This window comes from Lepidochelys kempii, chromosome 9 (assembly GCF_965140285.1).
Source record: "Lepidochelys kempii isolate rLepKem1 chromosome 9, rLepKem1.hap1, whole genome shotgun sequence".
Taxonomy (NCBI): domain Eukaryota; kingdom Metazoa; phylum Chordata; order Testudines; family Cheloniidae; genus Lepidochelys; species Lepidochelys kempii.
In genome coordinates, this window is record NC_136388.1 from 5,180,695 (window position 1) to 5,196,500 (window position 15,806).

The window sequence follows — 15,806 nt, forward strand, 5'->3', positions numbered from 1 at the left end:
AACAAACTTTGTGAACCAGGGTCAACTTGGGCAAATTTCCTTAAAAGGCTGGGGAAAAAGAGTGTCAAAATGTTCAGAATGCTTTGTTTTGACATTTTCAAAAGGAAGCATTCCAGTTTTCCAGGACAAAATGACTTTGCGTTTCAAAACGTAAGCTAATTAGACTGAGTGGGCGAAAAGGGCAAAATAGAAAGTACATGTTCTGAAATGATTGAAAGAAAACTTTCTGAAACCTTTCAATGGACCCAAAATTTCAGGTTTTCAGTTTGTGGATACTTTTGTGGAGAGTTTGACTGTTCGTCCAGATTTGAGATTTTTGGGGGGTGGGGTGGGGGAATTCCCACATTTGAAAATATTCACAGGACAGGAAACAGTTTCCCACACAGTAATAGTTGATTGGTTTATTTATTTTTATGAAAAATACCTTTCTGATAAAGCAGGCGTTTTCAGAAGGTCATTCCTGATGTGGTCAAAATTGGGGGAGGTTTCATCTAAAACTCCCCAAACCTGCAAAGTGTTTGTTTTTCACATTTTCAACATCCCCTCCTGATATTTCTGGAGGTGCAGCAGGAGCTGGCTCAGAACGGGATGTGGAAATCAAGCCACCAAACACTTTTAATGGTAAAACAGATGCAAAATCACCTTGTTTGAAATTTAAGGAATGTTTACACATAGGAATTATCTTTGCAACTTTCCAAATACATGGAAATTGCCCTAAATATATTGATGGATGTGATAATTCCAACACCTGTATTTTATTTATTTATTAAGGCAAATAAAAAATAGCTTCTTCAGGCTTTAAGGTGCAGCGTTTGTCTCTGAGTTTTGGAGCACTCTGATAATATCAGCTATGATTTATAACGATTATGATTAATATTACCTAGCTGTTACATAGCTCTTTCCACCAGTAGATCTCAAAACACTTTACAAAGGAGATCAGTATCATTCTCCCCATTTTACAGATGGGGAAATTGAGGCACACAGAGGAGAAGTGACTTGCTCAAGGTCATCCAGCAGGCCAGACTATCACAAATTGTATCCAGGTCTCCTAGAGTCTAGTCCCATGTTTCTATCCACTAGGCAACACTGTCTTAATATGAAGAAGTTGTTTGATAATGACTTTAAAAGTCTCTGTTGACTGGAGGTTAGCGAGAGATAAATATATATAATAATTCTGGATACCATATAAGACCTTATATAAACAGATTACATAGAATAATAATGATGATGCATATGGGATAATCCAATTTTTATTTTAATAATTTTCCCATGAATTAATTGGAAGTCTTAAACACATACATCAGCTGCTGACAACTGCATGTACATAAGTTAGTGTGACATGCCTTCAGTGATGGAGGAATTTTGTTATTATGCAGATAGTGTGAAGTGTGATTTTCGGGAATGCTGTTGTAATCTGTCAAAGTGCCACAAGGTGACAGTGTAGGACAAAGTTTGAGTGTACAGTAAAACAGCTCTAGACTGAGAGCTTGAATGTGTTAAGTGTGTTGTGTGTATACACACACACACACTCTCACACACACACAATGATTAGGTCCAGACTGTAAAAGAGGCCTGTACCTTTCAGTGTATTTTCTAGTTAAAATAGTGTTTAAAGTTTTAAAAAAATAAGCAAAACAGTGCACTCAGTAGGATTCATTGACCTCTCACTCTTAATACAAGCCAGTTATTTATTTTTTTCATTCACCTCTGGCCTCCCGGATCCTTTTATCTGGCAGGAAGGCAAAATTCATGGTCAGCAGCGTGAGACTCTGTGTCCACAGAGACAAGACCCTCTGAGCCCTTGTTACAAGGCTTGTGCAGCTGGGTATTAATTTCTCGGGAAAGTCCGGGGTAGCTTAGAGGAAGGAGAAGATGGAGCCCAATAGTGGTTCTCTGTGTTCCCCCATTTGTCTGTAGCCTCCTGTTCTCTCTTGTCTTACGTTTACACAGTGAGCTCTTTGGAGCAGAGACTGTCTTTTTGATTCTGTGTCTGTACAGCGCCTAGTGCAATGGGGTCCTGGGCCATGACTGGGGCAGGTGCTACTGTAATACACCTAATAAATACTAATAATAGATTGGAGCCCCTTTTTCACTGCAGAACCCTGCTCATTCCTTGAGGTTTAACAAGTCAGTGGGGTTTGTTTTAAATGTCAAGAACATAAGAACGGCCAGACTGGGTCAGACCAATGGTCCATCTAGCCCAGTATCCTGTCTGCTGACAGTGGCCAATGTCAAATTCTTCAGAGGGAATGAACAGAACAGGGCAAGTGTCGAGTGATGCACCCCATCAGCCAGATGCAGCTTCTGGCACTCAGAAGCTTAGGAAAGCCAGAGCATGGAGTTGTGTCCCTGACCATCTTGGTTATTAGCCATTTAAGGGACCTATGCTCCAAGAATTAAGCTAATTCTGTTTTGAACCCAGTTATACTTTTGGCCTCCACAACATCCCCTGGCAATGAGTTCCACAGGTTGTCTGTGCATTGTGTGAAGAAATACTTCCTTTTGTTTGTTTTCAACCTGCTACCTATTAATTTCATCTGCCAACCTCTTGGTCTTGTGTTATGTGAAGGGGTAAACAACACTTCCTTATTCACTTTCTCCACCCCATTTCTGATTTTATAGACCACTGTCATATCCCACCTTAACAGTCTCTTTTCCAAGCTGAAAAGTCCCAGTCTTATTAATCTCTCCTCATATGGCAGCGGTTCCACACCCTTGATCATTTTTGTTGCCCTTCTCTGAACCTTTTCCAATTCCAATATATCTTGTTTGAGACAGGGCGACCACATCTGCACGCAGTATTCAAGGTGTGGGCGTACCATGGATTTATATAGTGGCATTATGATATTTACTGTCTTATTATCTATCCCTTTCCTGTTGGTTCCTAACAGTCTCATAGCTTCTTGACTGCCGCTGCACACTGAGCAGCTGTTTTCAGAGAATTATCCATAATGACTCCAATGTCTTGTTCTTGAGTGGTAACAGCTAATTTAGACCCCATCATTTTGTATGCATCACTGGGATTAGGTTTTCCAATGTGCACTACTTTGCATTTACCAATGTTGAATTTACTCTGCCATTTTGTTGCCAGTCACCCAGGTTTGGGAGATCCCTTTGTAACTTTGCCGTCTGCTGTGGACTTAACTATGTTGTGTAATTTAGTATTGTCTGCAAACTTTGCCACCTCACTGTTTATCCCTTTTTTCCAGATCATTTTGAGCAGCATTAATCCCAGCACAGATCCTTGGGGACCCCAGTATTCACCCCTCTCCATTGTGAAAATTGACCATTTATTCCTACCCTTTGTTTCCTGTCTTTTAATCAGCTACTGGTCCATGAGAGGACCTTCCCTCTTATCCCAAGACTGCTTACTTTGCTTACGAGCCTTTAGTGAGGGACCTGGTATTACCAGGCTCAGGCATTCACAAATCATGAGCTTTCCCCGTCTTCCCCCCAGATAATGAGGTTGGCGTAAAAATCATTGGAAGTTAATGCAATAAATTAAGGGTTCTGTTTCTTCACCTTGTGACAATAGAGTCTGTAAGGGTCATGGTTTCAAACTTTTCTCGGCAACCATGTGGGCTGGCAACTGACTTGTTTTAAATAATGAAAGTTGAGCTTTTCTCATAATCACTTAAAGCTGGGGCCTTTAAGAAAAACACCAAATATCAGATGACTTGTGATATAAATCATGAAAGTTGGCAACACTGAAAATAGGGGCATTTACGTTATCATTTGCAGTGGAGAGATTTAAACATTCCCCTAGCAAGATAAGTAAGGCCACCACACATGTTAAAGGGCCCATCTCACCCAGCCGTTTCCACAGTTTGCTGGGATTGCCTGATTAATATTATTTAACATACTGGGTTTAGTGTATGAGCTGAAAACAGTCTTCCATTCCATTTTTTGTGACAAGATCAAGGAAATGTATATTTCCAAACCTCGTTACCATCTTCACTTGGAACCATCTTTCCACTCAAATAATATATTTTGGCTTTTCCCACCCCTTTGGTCTCTGAATTATACATTTTAGAAAAGAAGGAGTTTTAATTAGAGAGGATTTGGGATCTCAGATTAATTGTTCCTGCCAAGATGCATTGGAGAAATAACACTTTGTCAATAGCGTACTATTGAACAGTAATTTCGTGAGATTCTGAATTTATAGGTCCATCAATGGCTATTAGCCAGGATGAGCAGGGATGGTGTCCCTGGCCTCTTTTTGCCAGAAGCTGGGAATGGGCGACAGGGGATGGAACACTTGATGATTCCCTGTTCTGTTCATTCCCTCTGGGGCACCTGGCATTGGCCATTGTCAGAAGACAGGATACTGAGCTAGGTGGCCTTTGGTCTGACCCAGTATGGCCGTTCTTATGTTTCCTTTCTCGAAAAGCTGAGAGTCACTTGCAATGTTATTATCTCCTAATTTCATAATTACTTTGGGATTGCTAAATAAAGAATTTTTAAAACTGGAGGCAGTGTTGTCTAGTGGACAGCGCATAGGACTAAAACTCAGGAGCTCTGGGTTCTAGTCCCGGCTCTTCTGCTGGGTGACCCTGGACAAGTCACTTAACCTCTCTGTGCCTCAGTTTCCAATGTTTTGCAAATGGGATGAAGAAAGTGCTTTGAGATCTACTATGTAAAGGTGCTGTGTTCAGAGTAGTAAAACTTTTGTTTAGTATTTGTTCTGTGGTTGTAACTAGTAGTCCCAATCAAGGATCAGGGCTCCATTGTGCTAGGTACCATGCACACACAATCAGTGAACAAACCGCCTTGCCTCAAGGACTGTACAATCTAAGTGTAAAGCCAGAGTGCAAAGGAATTTTATCTTGACAGTATCCTTTTAAGACTCTCATTTTCCAAGGGGAGGCACATGTTAATTTCCCATTAATAAGAATTTATTGTCCGGAATATTTCAAATGACACTATGGTAGCCAAAAATAAACTGCTAGGAGTGGCCATTGCATTTGAGAGCATGCTGGCTCTGTAGCCAGAGACTCCCCAAAGGGAACCCCTTCTGTTCTTCTAGTAGTTATACACATTGGCACACAGCTCGGGTTCATGCAGAGCCCATTCTGTGAACAGCCCTCTCCCAGGGATATGCCAGATACCAACCAGAATGGGTTTTCTAGCTCTTTTCTGAGCTCTGCCTTCTCATTATCTTTCAGGTGTAACCAACTGCTCCTCTAATGCCAGCATGTGTGTCTCCCGCAGGGCACAGTCACACGGCTGCACAAATGAGAGGCTTGTTGTGTTTTAAAGGCAAGCTGCAAGAGATGTGGTACTCCAGCTGGCTGCCTCTCTCCTCCCCAGAGCTGGCTGCATTTCAAGGGGGTTGTAAGCATTGTCACTAATCTGTGACCACTTAGGAATTCATAGTTGTCATCTTGCTGCACACTGTGGCTAACTGGAATTTCACGGCTACAGCGCTCATATTTTACATCTTCAAAAGCACCAGCTGCTGGCAGTTGAGCTGAAGGAGAATCTCCATTCACTGCTAGCAGTATAGGGTCTATGAGAAAGAACTGAACAGTTCTGATTAGTGGGCAGCAGCCAGATACAACCTAGAGAGTTCTTTACAGTAGATAGTCTGTGAAACTTGGGGAGCATTTCAGATGAAGGGCAACAAATACATTCAAGATCTGATCATTGTCACATCCCCCCAACAAATGCACACTTGCACCAACACAAAAGGGGAGGACAGTGAACTTTGCACAAGCTGGGTGGCCTGGCCAAAAGCCCTGCTCCATCGGAGGTCACAACTAGAGCTGGTTAAAAAAGAAATGTTTTCAGACTTTTTCCCCTGATGTTTTGGAGTTTCTTTAATGTTGACGTTTTAAAAGTTACCAGCAGTTCTGTAGTGGGTGGGAAAAGTGTGTGTCAAGGGGGGATTTAAAAAAAAAGTAATTGCAGATTTTCTTGTTCTTTATTTTGTTTATTTTTGAAATTTCAAACTTCAAAACTTGTCCACAATTTTGAAGTTGGCACCATTTCAGGCACTGGGGAGAGACCTGGCTCTCTGTGGGAGCATCCCAGCACTTCACAGATGTCCTGAGATCTATGGCATTTCTTGGGTAGAGGCCCAGGCCCCAAGCTGGCAGACTCCATGCACCAGAGGGGAAGATGCAGCAGCCTCAGAGTTAACCACTTAATTTGGCCATCATGGGCCTTGCTTATAAGGCGAGGGCACGATCAGGCCATCTGTCACTTCGCACAGCACTGAAATGCAGCCACCTCTGGGGTGGAACATGGCAGCAGCGAGATAACACTGCCCAGCTGAATAAGGCAGGATCCGGATTGACTCTATGCAAATTGAGGTTTAAGCAAGGCATTGAGCCTGGGTCATGCAGCTGAAAAACACTGTTCATGTCCCTGCTATGACAGCAGAGGGCAAACTTCCCCAGCCTGAGATCTACACTTGCGGCCACGACTGACTGCTTTCAATGATTAATAGCTCTAAGTATCAGCAGAATAACCTGTAAACCTGGGGGTGATCATGGGAACTGGGGCAAGAGGCTGTCACTTAGATTGTCTCCAAAACCACATGCCCAACAGGGCTGCAGAAATAACGGAATAAAACAACAGCAACCCAAAGAGAAATGTCCCTTCAGTTAACTCAATTTCACGCCCTTAAAGACCTATAGCTTTGCTCGGGCAAACCTTACAGACTATGTAAGGCTATGTTCCCAAAGCCGGTGGATCTTGCCAGCTGGATATCTCCCTGAAATCCACCCCTGTAAACCAAGGCCTAGCAGGCATATCTGGGGAAAAGAGAGATGGCTAGCACCTCTCCCCTCCAGCTACCCCTAGTTGCGAGAATGGCCCATTGGCGGCATGGGAAGCCGGGTGTAAGTTACAGCCTCCCTGAGGCTGCTCTAACTTACTCCAGGGACCAAACCAGCTCCTGGCTGCCCCAGAACATAGAATCTGTGAATGTGGCAGAAAGCCACCTCTGTCTCCCCCCACCCTGCACACTCACTTCGCTCATATGCCAAGCACAGCTCTGCCGGGTGTGGGAATCAGACCTGTATGGTTAAATGGTGCCTTTAGAGTCAGCGCTGGGCATGGGGCAGGGAGGGGCTGAGGGCAGAATCTGGACTGGTTTGTTTTTCATTCAGTTGTCATCTCCTGTCTCTGTGTTACTTATCTTTACACCCCCAGCTGATTATCAGCAGGAACTCCCCCCCTGGGAATTTATGAATGATGGGGAGTAACAGAGCATGATGGGACTCAAGTGGTGAAGACATACCCACCCTGGATACTACAAGCCCCCTGCACAGGGAAGATAAGGAGTCATGCTGTCAGTGAGGCCATTGTGAGCATGGGAATCGTGGAATGGGACCAAGACTCAGCACGTGCCTTTAAACAGACACTAACGAGCCCCTTCTCAGGGCACCGACTTTAATGGGAGTTGTGTGACTAAGGCCTGATGCACGACTCAGGAAGTGGGGGGACAAGCACGTCATTATGAGAACAAGGGAGCAATAGATCGACTCCCTGTCTGACGAACAGCAGGAGAATCAAAGCCCCTTCTGAACTGTGATTGCCAAGGGATGGGAACCAGGGAAGACCTGAATGACATGAACATTCACCGTAATGCTCTAACGTTGACTGGGAACGGAACCACGACAAAGACAGTCGCCTCTGACTAGTGTTTTATAGGATTGAGGCTTTTAATTGCTAGATTGCAGGGAATCACTTCCAGGCCGAGTTCAGGTGCAACACACCTGTTAAGCTGCTGAATGCAACAATGTATTGGGGGTGAAATTCACCCCTGGTCAAACACCAGACCAAGGCCCATGCAATGGTGAACCCCTCTACATAGGGCCTAGGTGGGACTTAAAGGAGGCACCAGCCCCCTGCACTAGGATGAATTTCATCTGTGGGAGTTATTGTAATCATTGCTATTGAATTAGGGGTTGTTGTCATTAGGGTGCTGACAGTGTGATCAGCATTTGGACAGAACACGGAGGAAGATGCTGTCAGTCCACAAAAGGAACTGACCTTTTGCGGGCCTGATTTTGATCTCACACCAGTTTGACACCAGTTTAACTTCACTGACATCGATGGAGTCACTCCTAATTTCCACCAGTGCAAGTGAGAGCAGAATCAGGGCCTGTGCTTAGGAGACATGGAAGATTGGTGGAATCTATTGAACAGCTCCATATTGAATTGGGCCTCCTCCCCAGTCTAACCAGATGACGTGCATACACGCCAGGCATTTGAGCACTGATTTCCAGAGAGAGAGAGAGAGAGACCTAACCGATTCCACCACCTCTGGGCTAAAGGGCATATAAATGCAGTGCGACTAGCAACCGTTGTTTCCTTCCCTGAATGAATTTAAGTCGAGGGCCCCAGGAGTACCAGAAGCACTTTACATTTGTTTTCCTTCTTTCCCCAGTGCTGGGGCATGCTGGGTGTCGAACTGCAAGTTAGAGCAGCCTCAGGGTAGCTGTAAGTTGTGCTGCAACCACTACCAACCGGAATTAGTAGAGTGCCCTGACATGTCCACTTGATTTAGTTGGGGGTCGGTCCTGCTTTGAGCAGAGGGTGGGACTAGATGACCTCCTGAGGTCCCTTCCAACCCTGAGATTCTATGATTCTGTGCTGACTCCCTGCCCTCAGCTAATGTTTTAAGGCCGCTTCAGTTCCCTTTGTACAAAAGACATGTGAGGGACCAAGGACATAGCCCTTTGTCTCAATTCCGTCCCCCCCCCCCATGTTTTCCAGCTGGAAGATTCATTTGTACAGCGCTGGCAAGTTCCCTTGCATTTTGAATGCAAAGTAACCGTAATCAGCTCTTGATGCCTGAACCAAACATCACAAAGGAAGAGGTGGAAGGTGTGGGAGGGAAGGGATTCCAGTGAGCTTCCAGAAGCCTCTGCAAAGCTTCCCATCAGTCAGGCCAATGAAATAACAACACTTCCCTCATCCCCACCCCTTCCTGCTACATCATTCAGATAGACTGCTTTGCTACTTAGCTAGTCTGGACTTGGAAACATCACCTGCTGGCTGGAAAACTGGGAGCCCAGATGCCTGGGTTACAGTGTTTGCCGTAGAAAGGAGTATCGCCCAGTGATTAGAACAGAAGGCTGGCAGGCGGGATTTCTGCATCCTATTTCCTGATTCGGGGGGCAATGTGTTCTAGAGGGTAAACCAGAGGATGAGGGTCCAATTTCCCCCTCCTATAGGGACAAGGGATCCCCACTGGCTTCAGTGGGAACTGGATTCTGCTGCAGAGGAAGAACAATTCAGAGGATACTATGAGGGAGTTCAGACATCTCCTGGCTACCTGGGTGTGTAAATTATACCAGGTGTTAGACTCAGTTAGGCACTCTGAGACTCGCGTCCATTCATGAACCTATTGCTTACTTTCCCATAAACACCACCGCAGATATGGTCCAGGGAGCCAGAGAGATTAGAACGGTGGCTGATAGAATTGAATGTAGAAGGGAATGCAACTGACAAGAGGGTATAAAACAGCTTAAAGTGAAAATTTGGGGTGGCCGGCGGTGTAACCCTGGGCAAGTCACGGCACCGCCCCGTGCCTCAGTTTCCCCATCTGTGAAATGAGGCAAATGAGCCTTATCTCACGGGGGCGCTATTCCTTCGTGTTGTCAAAATCAGTTGGGATCTTCAGCTAAAAGCAAGTCATTGATACCAATGTATGCTCCCAGGAATACAAGGCACAAGGTTGCTTGGAACGGCCCCTCACCACTGGCTGAGTAGATCTTAGTTCTCTACCGATAGTGATGGCAGGGATAGACCCTGCGGTCCTTACTTCGGCCAGACTTGTATGGAAGGAGGGCATCCCCTGTGTCACTGCAGATGGGCCCTGATCCCACAAAGCACTTAAGCCCATGCGTAACTTCAAGCACATGAGAAGTCCCATTGACTTCCAGGGATGAGGCGCACGTTGAAAGTCCCACATTTGCTCGCTCAGGCCCGCCGTGGGAAGGGCTACGCCGAGCTGTGGATTCCCCATATCTGGGGAAGGGGACCCTTCGGACAATGCCTGGAGATTTTGCTCTTTTTGAAGAGGTAAGCTGAGAAACACGCACTTACTTCCTATTTTCCCAGTACAAATGATTCATGCAAGTGGCTTCATCATTATCTTTTGTCTCGGAGATCCCGTTCTGCAACGCTCAGCCATTCCGGCGCTGATCACAGGTTCATTTCCTGTCTGGCAACGGCACCCCCGCCAAGCCGATGAAACTCACCAGCTGGAAAGCAGGGCCGGATCAAAGCGCCTTCTGTACAGCCCTATGGACCAGGTTTCCTTGGATGCTAATGAAGTGAGGCTGCCGCTTTATACCAGCTAAGATCTGGTCCTGTATCGGGACAGCACGTGGGAGGTGATGCCAGACGAATCACACGCAACTCACAGACTAGACACATTTTGTGGCATTTTCTCCAGCACCCCAGATCACTCTGGTGGCCAGTTCCCAAGAGCCCTCCAGCGGCAAGCGCCCCACAGAAACCCACCAGACCTTCAGACAAACAGAGCAGGGATATCGTACCCGGGATGCTGAAAGTGACAAAGGGCATATTTAATGAGGGCAAAGCAGGTGCCAGCTTACCAAACGAGCTGAGCCGATGGGACGAATCTGTTCTAGTGAAAATCAAGTGAACCTGCTGCCAGAGACAGTGTTTGCTGTTACATCGAGGAGGTGCCTGGAGAGCAGGAGACGGCAGGATGGGAGACAGACAGACAGAGAGAAGGGGATGCGGGGATGGATGGACAGACAGATTTATCTTCTGATGTTCTAACTGGGTCAAATCTAGATACCCTTTGCTCAGGTGGAGTCCAGCGCTGATTTCAGTGAGGGGCTGTCCTTAGCCCAGGGTTATTACTGATTGATTCTAGGATCATTTCTGCAGTGCAGAGGTGATTCAGTTCAAACATGAATAACAGTGAAACAAAACACGAAGTAATAATCAATGCTGACCAGCCCCCCGCCCCCGGAGAACAGACGCTCTTGCATATTCCAGCTGCTGCAGGAACAGGGCAGAGCTCAGGGCCGGCTGGCTGGCACTGAAGGTATTTACCAACAGGGAAGGGACCTACCTCGGGTTGCCAAGCCGCCGGGAGTCTCCAGGGATCAAAGATCAACCTTTAATGAAAGATTGTGTCGTGGGATGAAACCTCAGGGAATGTGGGCAAAACTGGCAACCCTAGATCTATACCAACTGGATCACTTGCGGGACCTGCCTGGTGCCCAGGGCAGAGTGCCTGGTCTGAGCCAAGGTGGCCCCACGTCGGGTCAGATTCCCCCTGCTGTGACTCAGTGGGGTGGGGCTATAACAGGGGTGGATTTATAACAGGGGTGGCCCACGATCAAGGCTGGAGAAGAAGGCAAGACTCCTATGGCGTTCGCGCTAGTCCCTCTGACGCACTGAGCAGTGGAGACCTGGCCCTACCCAGAGCAGTTGCACCCGGCTGGGATGGGAACAGCCAAGCCTTTGCTGCTGCCCATTATGGATCTCTAAAGAGGAACGCCTCTGGCTCCTTGGCACTTAAACTCAAAAGTTTCCCCTGCATTTTATTACCCATCACGACCCACCACGGCGTTCCTTAGACCCTGGCCGAGTTTAACGTTGCTAGTAGGGGACTTGTATCCGTGCCAAAGAAAGAATCTCAGAGAGACGCTTACAGGGGGGATGTGAACTCCATCGGGAGACATGGGGCCAATGCATGATAAGCAAAGAGTGTCTTTGAAAGATCAATGTGTACATTTCATTCCCTGGATTGTCTCTTAATAACCGACCCCCCTCCCGCCCTAGATATTTGCATTATAGTTGTGTGGTGTTGGGTTTGTTTGAGCTGGAAGATGACACTCTTCTCTCAGGAAAGAGAAGTCTCCCGTTTAGCAAACATCCACTGGGTATTCCCTGCACCGATTGTTGTATCGCTTAGGAAAAAAGTGCCATCAGACGGGCTGTAAAGGCTGATTTCAACATGTTTAACTAAAGATGCAAATCCGAGTCCAGTCCCGAAGCAGATCCCAAGTTTGCCCGCTATTGAAAGTCCAGGAAGGGAAATTAACATACCAATCCATTTATAAGACAGCGAGACAGAACGATCTTGAAATGAACGGGACACGGCTTTTGAAACCCATTCATGAAACATAGTTGGGGGAAAGGAATAATGTCATGGCAGAGAGATGTAATTTAAACAGAAGACACTGAGCGGCTTGAAAGGTGGGGAACAGTCACTATAGGGAAGCTGATCCTAATAAAAGGAATTAAAAGCCTAATTCCTTATTTGCCTAGTTCTTCCTATAACGCGGAGCAAATGATGGTTGTCTCCTGGAAAGTGTCATCTTTGGCGCAGTTTTCTTAGAACTAATAATCCCAATCATTCCAGCCGGTTACAGGTCTTTACACAGACAAATCGATGTGAGTCTGGGTGAATATTTCGCACCTCTGTGGTCTCTACGGGTGGGCACAATTGTTTCTGTTCAGCCCGTTAGACGGAAATCTGAACAAATCTGTACATTTCCTCTAAGCGTGCTAAGGTTCATTGATGAGAAAAGATGCATCTTCCAGAGGTGAAATCCGCCCAGGTTTTACAATGGTGAATACGAGGCAATAAACATTATGAAGACGCTTCATATCATGCAGCCATTAAGCTCAGGGGCAAAACTATTTCCTTGGGAATGAAAAGCCTCTTAAAGCTAACTGATGCTGCTGGTTTCATCAAGTTTTCTCTCTCAGATCTTTGCAATCCTGTCTAATATTTCATAGCCCCTTCGGGGCTAAACAGATTCATTGGAGATAGGTTTTAAAAGGTGGAAATAAACTTAGAGCCTTTTGGGGGGAAAAAAAGAACAAAAAAAGCCCCCTGAAATTTGGCACAGGTAAATAGCCAGAGGGACTGACAAACAGGGAGTCGGTGTTCATGGAGGGGTTTGGAAATACATGATAGTTACACTGTATATGTGGGATATTTTACTTTTAAATTCATCTCCCTTTCATATGAACACCCCTTTGCTCAAAATAGCCTTATTTCGCAACAGGGCTTTCGCTTCTCATGGGGCTCATTTGAGCTTCTTTTATAGGAGTAGCAAGATGCACAGGTGCTGGAAGTAGGGGTGCCCCTGCACCCCCTGGCTTGAATTGGTTTCCATTATGACCGGAGTTTACAGTTTGGGTCAATGGCTCTCAGCACCCCGCACTGTAGAAATTGTTCCAGCCCCCCTGGCAGGATGCGAAACAAACGATCCAATATGGAGCGGAGAGAGAAAAACGTTTGACAAGTTCAAAGAGAAGTGATGAGCCTGTGAGATGCGCTGCACTGATTCATCGGCCAAGTGATTGTGAAAACAAGCCATCGGCTGAATGTTCAAAAGCCACACCAGCGAGGGGACTGAGCCAAAGGACACCCTTGCCACGAAAATGTAAGGGACGCATGAACAGAGAGAGTCCCAGCCCATTTCATAGTTCTCCCTCCCTGAGTCTTCCCAATGGGTTCATGAAACTTCTCGAAGAGCATTTGCAAGCCCCCGGGAAGGAATCAAAAGAGCCCCCCGGCCCCATGGATCTGCCCCCAGAGTTACTTTTTGGAGACGCAATTGTTGCTTGGGAACCCCCACCCCCAGCCCCCCGGTTCCTGTTCATTGTCACAACGAGGGACGCTCCGAACCAGGGAAGGAAGCTCGTCAGCCTCCTGGAATTAGTAAAACCCCCTTCGCCTCGTGTCAACGCCAGCATCTGGGGTGATTGATCTGCGCGCCTAATGGTGCGTAAAAGTGGTGGTTACATTTGGCGAGGGGGGCGCCTCCGCCTTGACGTCAGGAGATGGGTTTAAAAAGGGGGTCGAGCGGGGAGGAGATCCCAGAAGCAGCCACCGTCTGAGAAGTGGAGACACTGAGCGGCACCCCGGCCCCTCCCGTTCGTTGTCTGACTTGCTGGCGCAGGTTGGAAAGATGCTGTCCTGCCGTCTCCAGTGCGCCCTAGCCCTGCTCTCCGTCGCCTTGGCGGTGAGTAGCGTCTCCGCGGCGCCCTCGGACCCGAGACTCCGGCAGTTCCTGCAGAAGTCACTGGCTGCGGCAGCGGGGAAACAGGTAAGTCCCTCCCGCACCTTCCCCCGGAGTGCGCCGCAGGGATCCGAGCGAGCTGCGGGCAGCCAGGGGCCGTTAGCGGGTCGGCACCAAGTTCTCCCCCGGCTGTGCCGGGCATGGCTCTGCAGCGCGCTGGCTTTGGCTGCTGCCGTGGCGGGGTGGGTTTCTCAGGGGCAGCAGGTCCATACACAGGTGCATTTCACCTGCACCGGACCGAGCTTAACGGGCCCCGCAGGGGAGGGTTTTTCCAGGGCTGATTTCACACGAAACCAGCCAGCAGGAGCGCGGGGGATTAACATGCGCCCGCCTGCACTTTTCAAACTGAGCTCTGCAGAGGAATCTAGCGGGGGGCAGGGGGGAATCCAGCTGCGCCCGGTGCTCCTTCCAGCCGCGTCCCAGCCCCAGGAGCTGGTGGGCCAGCGTCTTCCGAAGGAACAGTCCCGAGGCTGTTGAGGAGCAGTTGCAGGGGGCAGCCCGGGGCTAGCTTTCCCACTAGGCATTTAAAACGAACGCAGGGTTAATGTGGCCCTGCCAAGAAAGCTGTTAAGCCTCCAGCCGGAATAGGGGAGAACTCTCCAGGGTGCTAGGGAGCAACCCGGGGGACAGGCCATGGTGGGATTTCTCCAGGGTGCTGAAACCAGCCCCACTGCCAAAGCCTCCAGCTCCGCGCAGGGGTTCCAGGTGGGGTCGAGCTGGCCAAGGCGCATGGGGGTGGCTTTAGAGGCATCTGGTGTTGGCTTTGTGTGTTAGCTCCCGAGGAACAACGGGATAGCGGATAGGTCCCATTCGCCCCACAGGCTTCTCTGGGTACATCTGCCTCCAGCCCCCGCTTTCCAGGCGTGTCTGGACAGAGACTTGATAGTCCATCGCTGTGTTTTAATCCGCCTGCTTTGATCAGCGATGCTAACCTCCTTCCCCCCCCCCCCACCCCCAGGGTGCCAGGTTACAAACCGGAGGAAGCCCAGCCCCTCTCAGGGATTTGGTGGATTAAAGGAGAATTCAGAGAGAATTTAAAAAGTTGAGGGGGCGGGGTGTTCCTTTCGACCTTCAGATGTAGCCGTGTAACACGCCCTCGTTCCACACTGGGCAGGTGTCTCTGCTGGGGGGCGCTGGGTTGACACTCTCCTGGCTAGGGATGGTTTGATATGCAAACCTCGGCTCACTTGCAACTAGCAGCTGTCCAGGGGGGTGGGCGCTGGCTTTGGAGAGATGGGACTTGCCCATTCTGATGCTCTGGCGGTGGGAGAAACGCTGCCAGGCAGATAACCGAGCTGCGCCCAGCTTGTCATGGTCTCTCTGTCTCCCTCCCCACCCCCCAAGGAACTGGCGAAGTACTTTTTGGCAGAATTGCTCTCAGAACCCAACCAGCCGGACAATGAAGCCCTGGAGCCCGAGGACCTGTCCCGAGGGACAGAGCAGGACGAAGTGAGACTGGAGTTGGAGAGATCGGCTAATCCCAACCCCGCCTTGGCGCCCCGAGAACGCAAAGCCGGCTGCAAGAATTTCTTCTGGAAAACGTTCACATCCTGTTAGCTTTAGAAGCCAGCCGCCGCCGCCCCGCCACCCCTGTTCCCCCCATCCCGAGCAAGACCTTCACGACAGGAGCCGAAGACTGTAAATATACAATCCACGGTTATTGTGAAATTTAAACAACCGCCGAAATAATTGAGTTGATTTCCACTTGTTTTAATAAAACTTTCCGTTCGATTGTACCCGAGTTGTGATTTCTGACTAGTTCTTTCTCAC

The 15,806-nt window shown here is 48.0% G+C and overlaps 1 protein-coding gene across 1 annotated transcript; it reads left to right on the forward strand.

The window, feature by feature from the left end:
- Positions 1-13,821: 13,821 nt before the first annotated feature.
- SST (somatostatin) lies at positions 13,822-15,777 on the forward strand. Its single transcript, XM_073358735.2, has 2 exons — positions 13,822-14,063; positions 15,381-15,777. Exons 1-2 carry the CDS (start codon positions 13,926-13,928, stop codon positions 15,591-15,593), a joined length of 351 nt encoding a protein of 116 aa, XP_073214836.1. The 5' UTR covers positions 13,822-13,925; the 3' UTR covers positions 15,594-15,777.
- The last annotated feature ends 29 nt before the right edge of the window (positions 15,778-15,806 follow it).

Bases quoted from the DNA above. Each gene is read 5' to 3' on its own strand.
- SST (XM_073358735.2), top strand. From the start codon at position 13,926: ATGCTGTCCTGCCGTCTCCAGTGCGCCCTAGCCCTGCTCTCCGTCGCC. The intron at 14,064-15,380 runs GTAAGTCCCTCC...CCACCCCCCAAG, and splicing joins CTGCGGCAGCGGGGAAACAG to GAACTGGCGAAGTACTTTTT.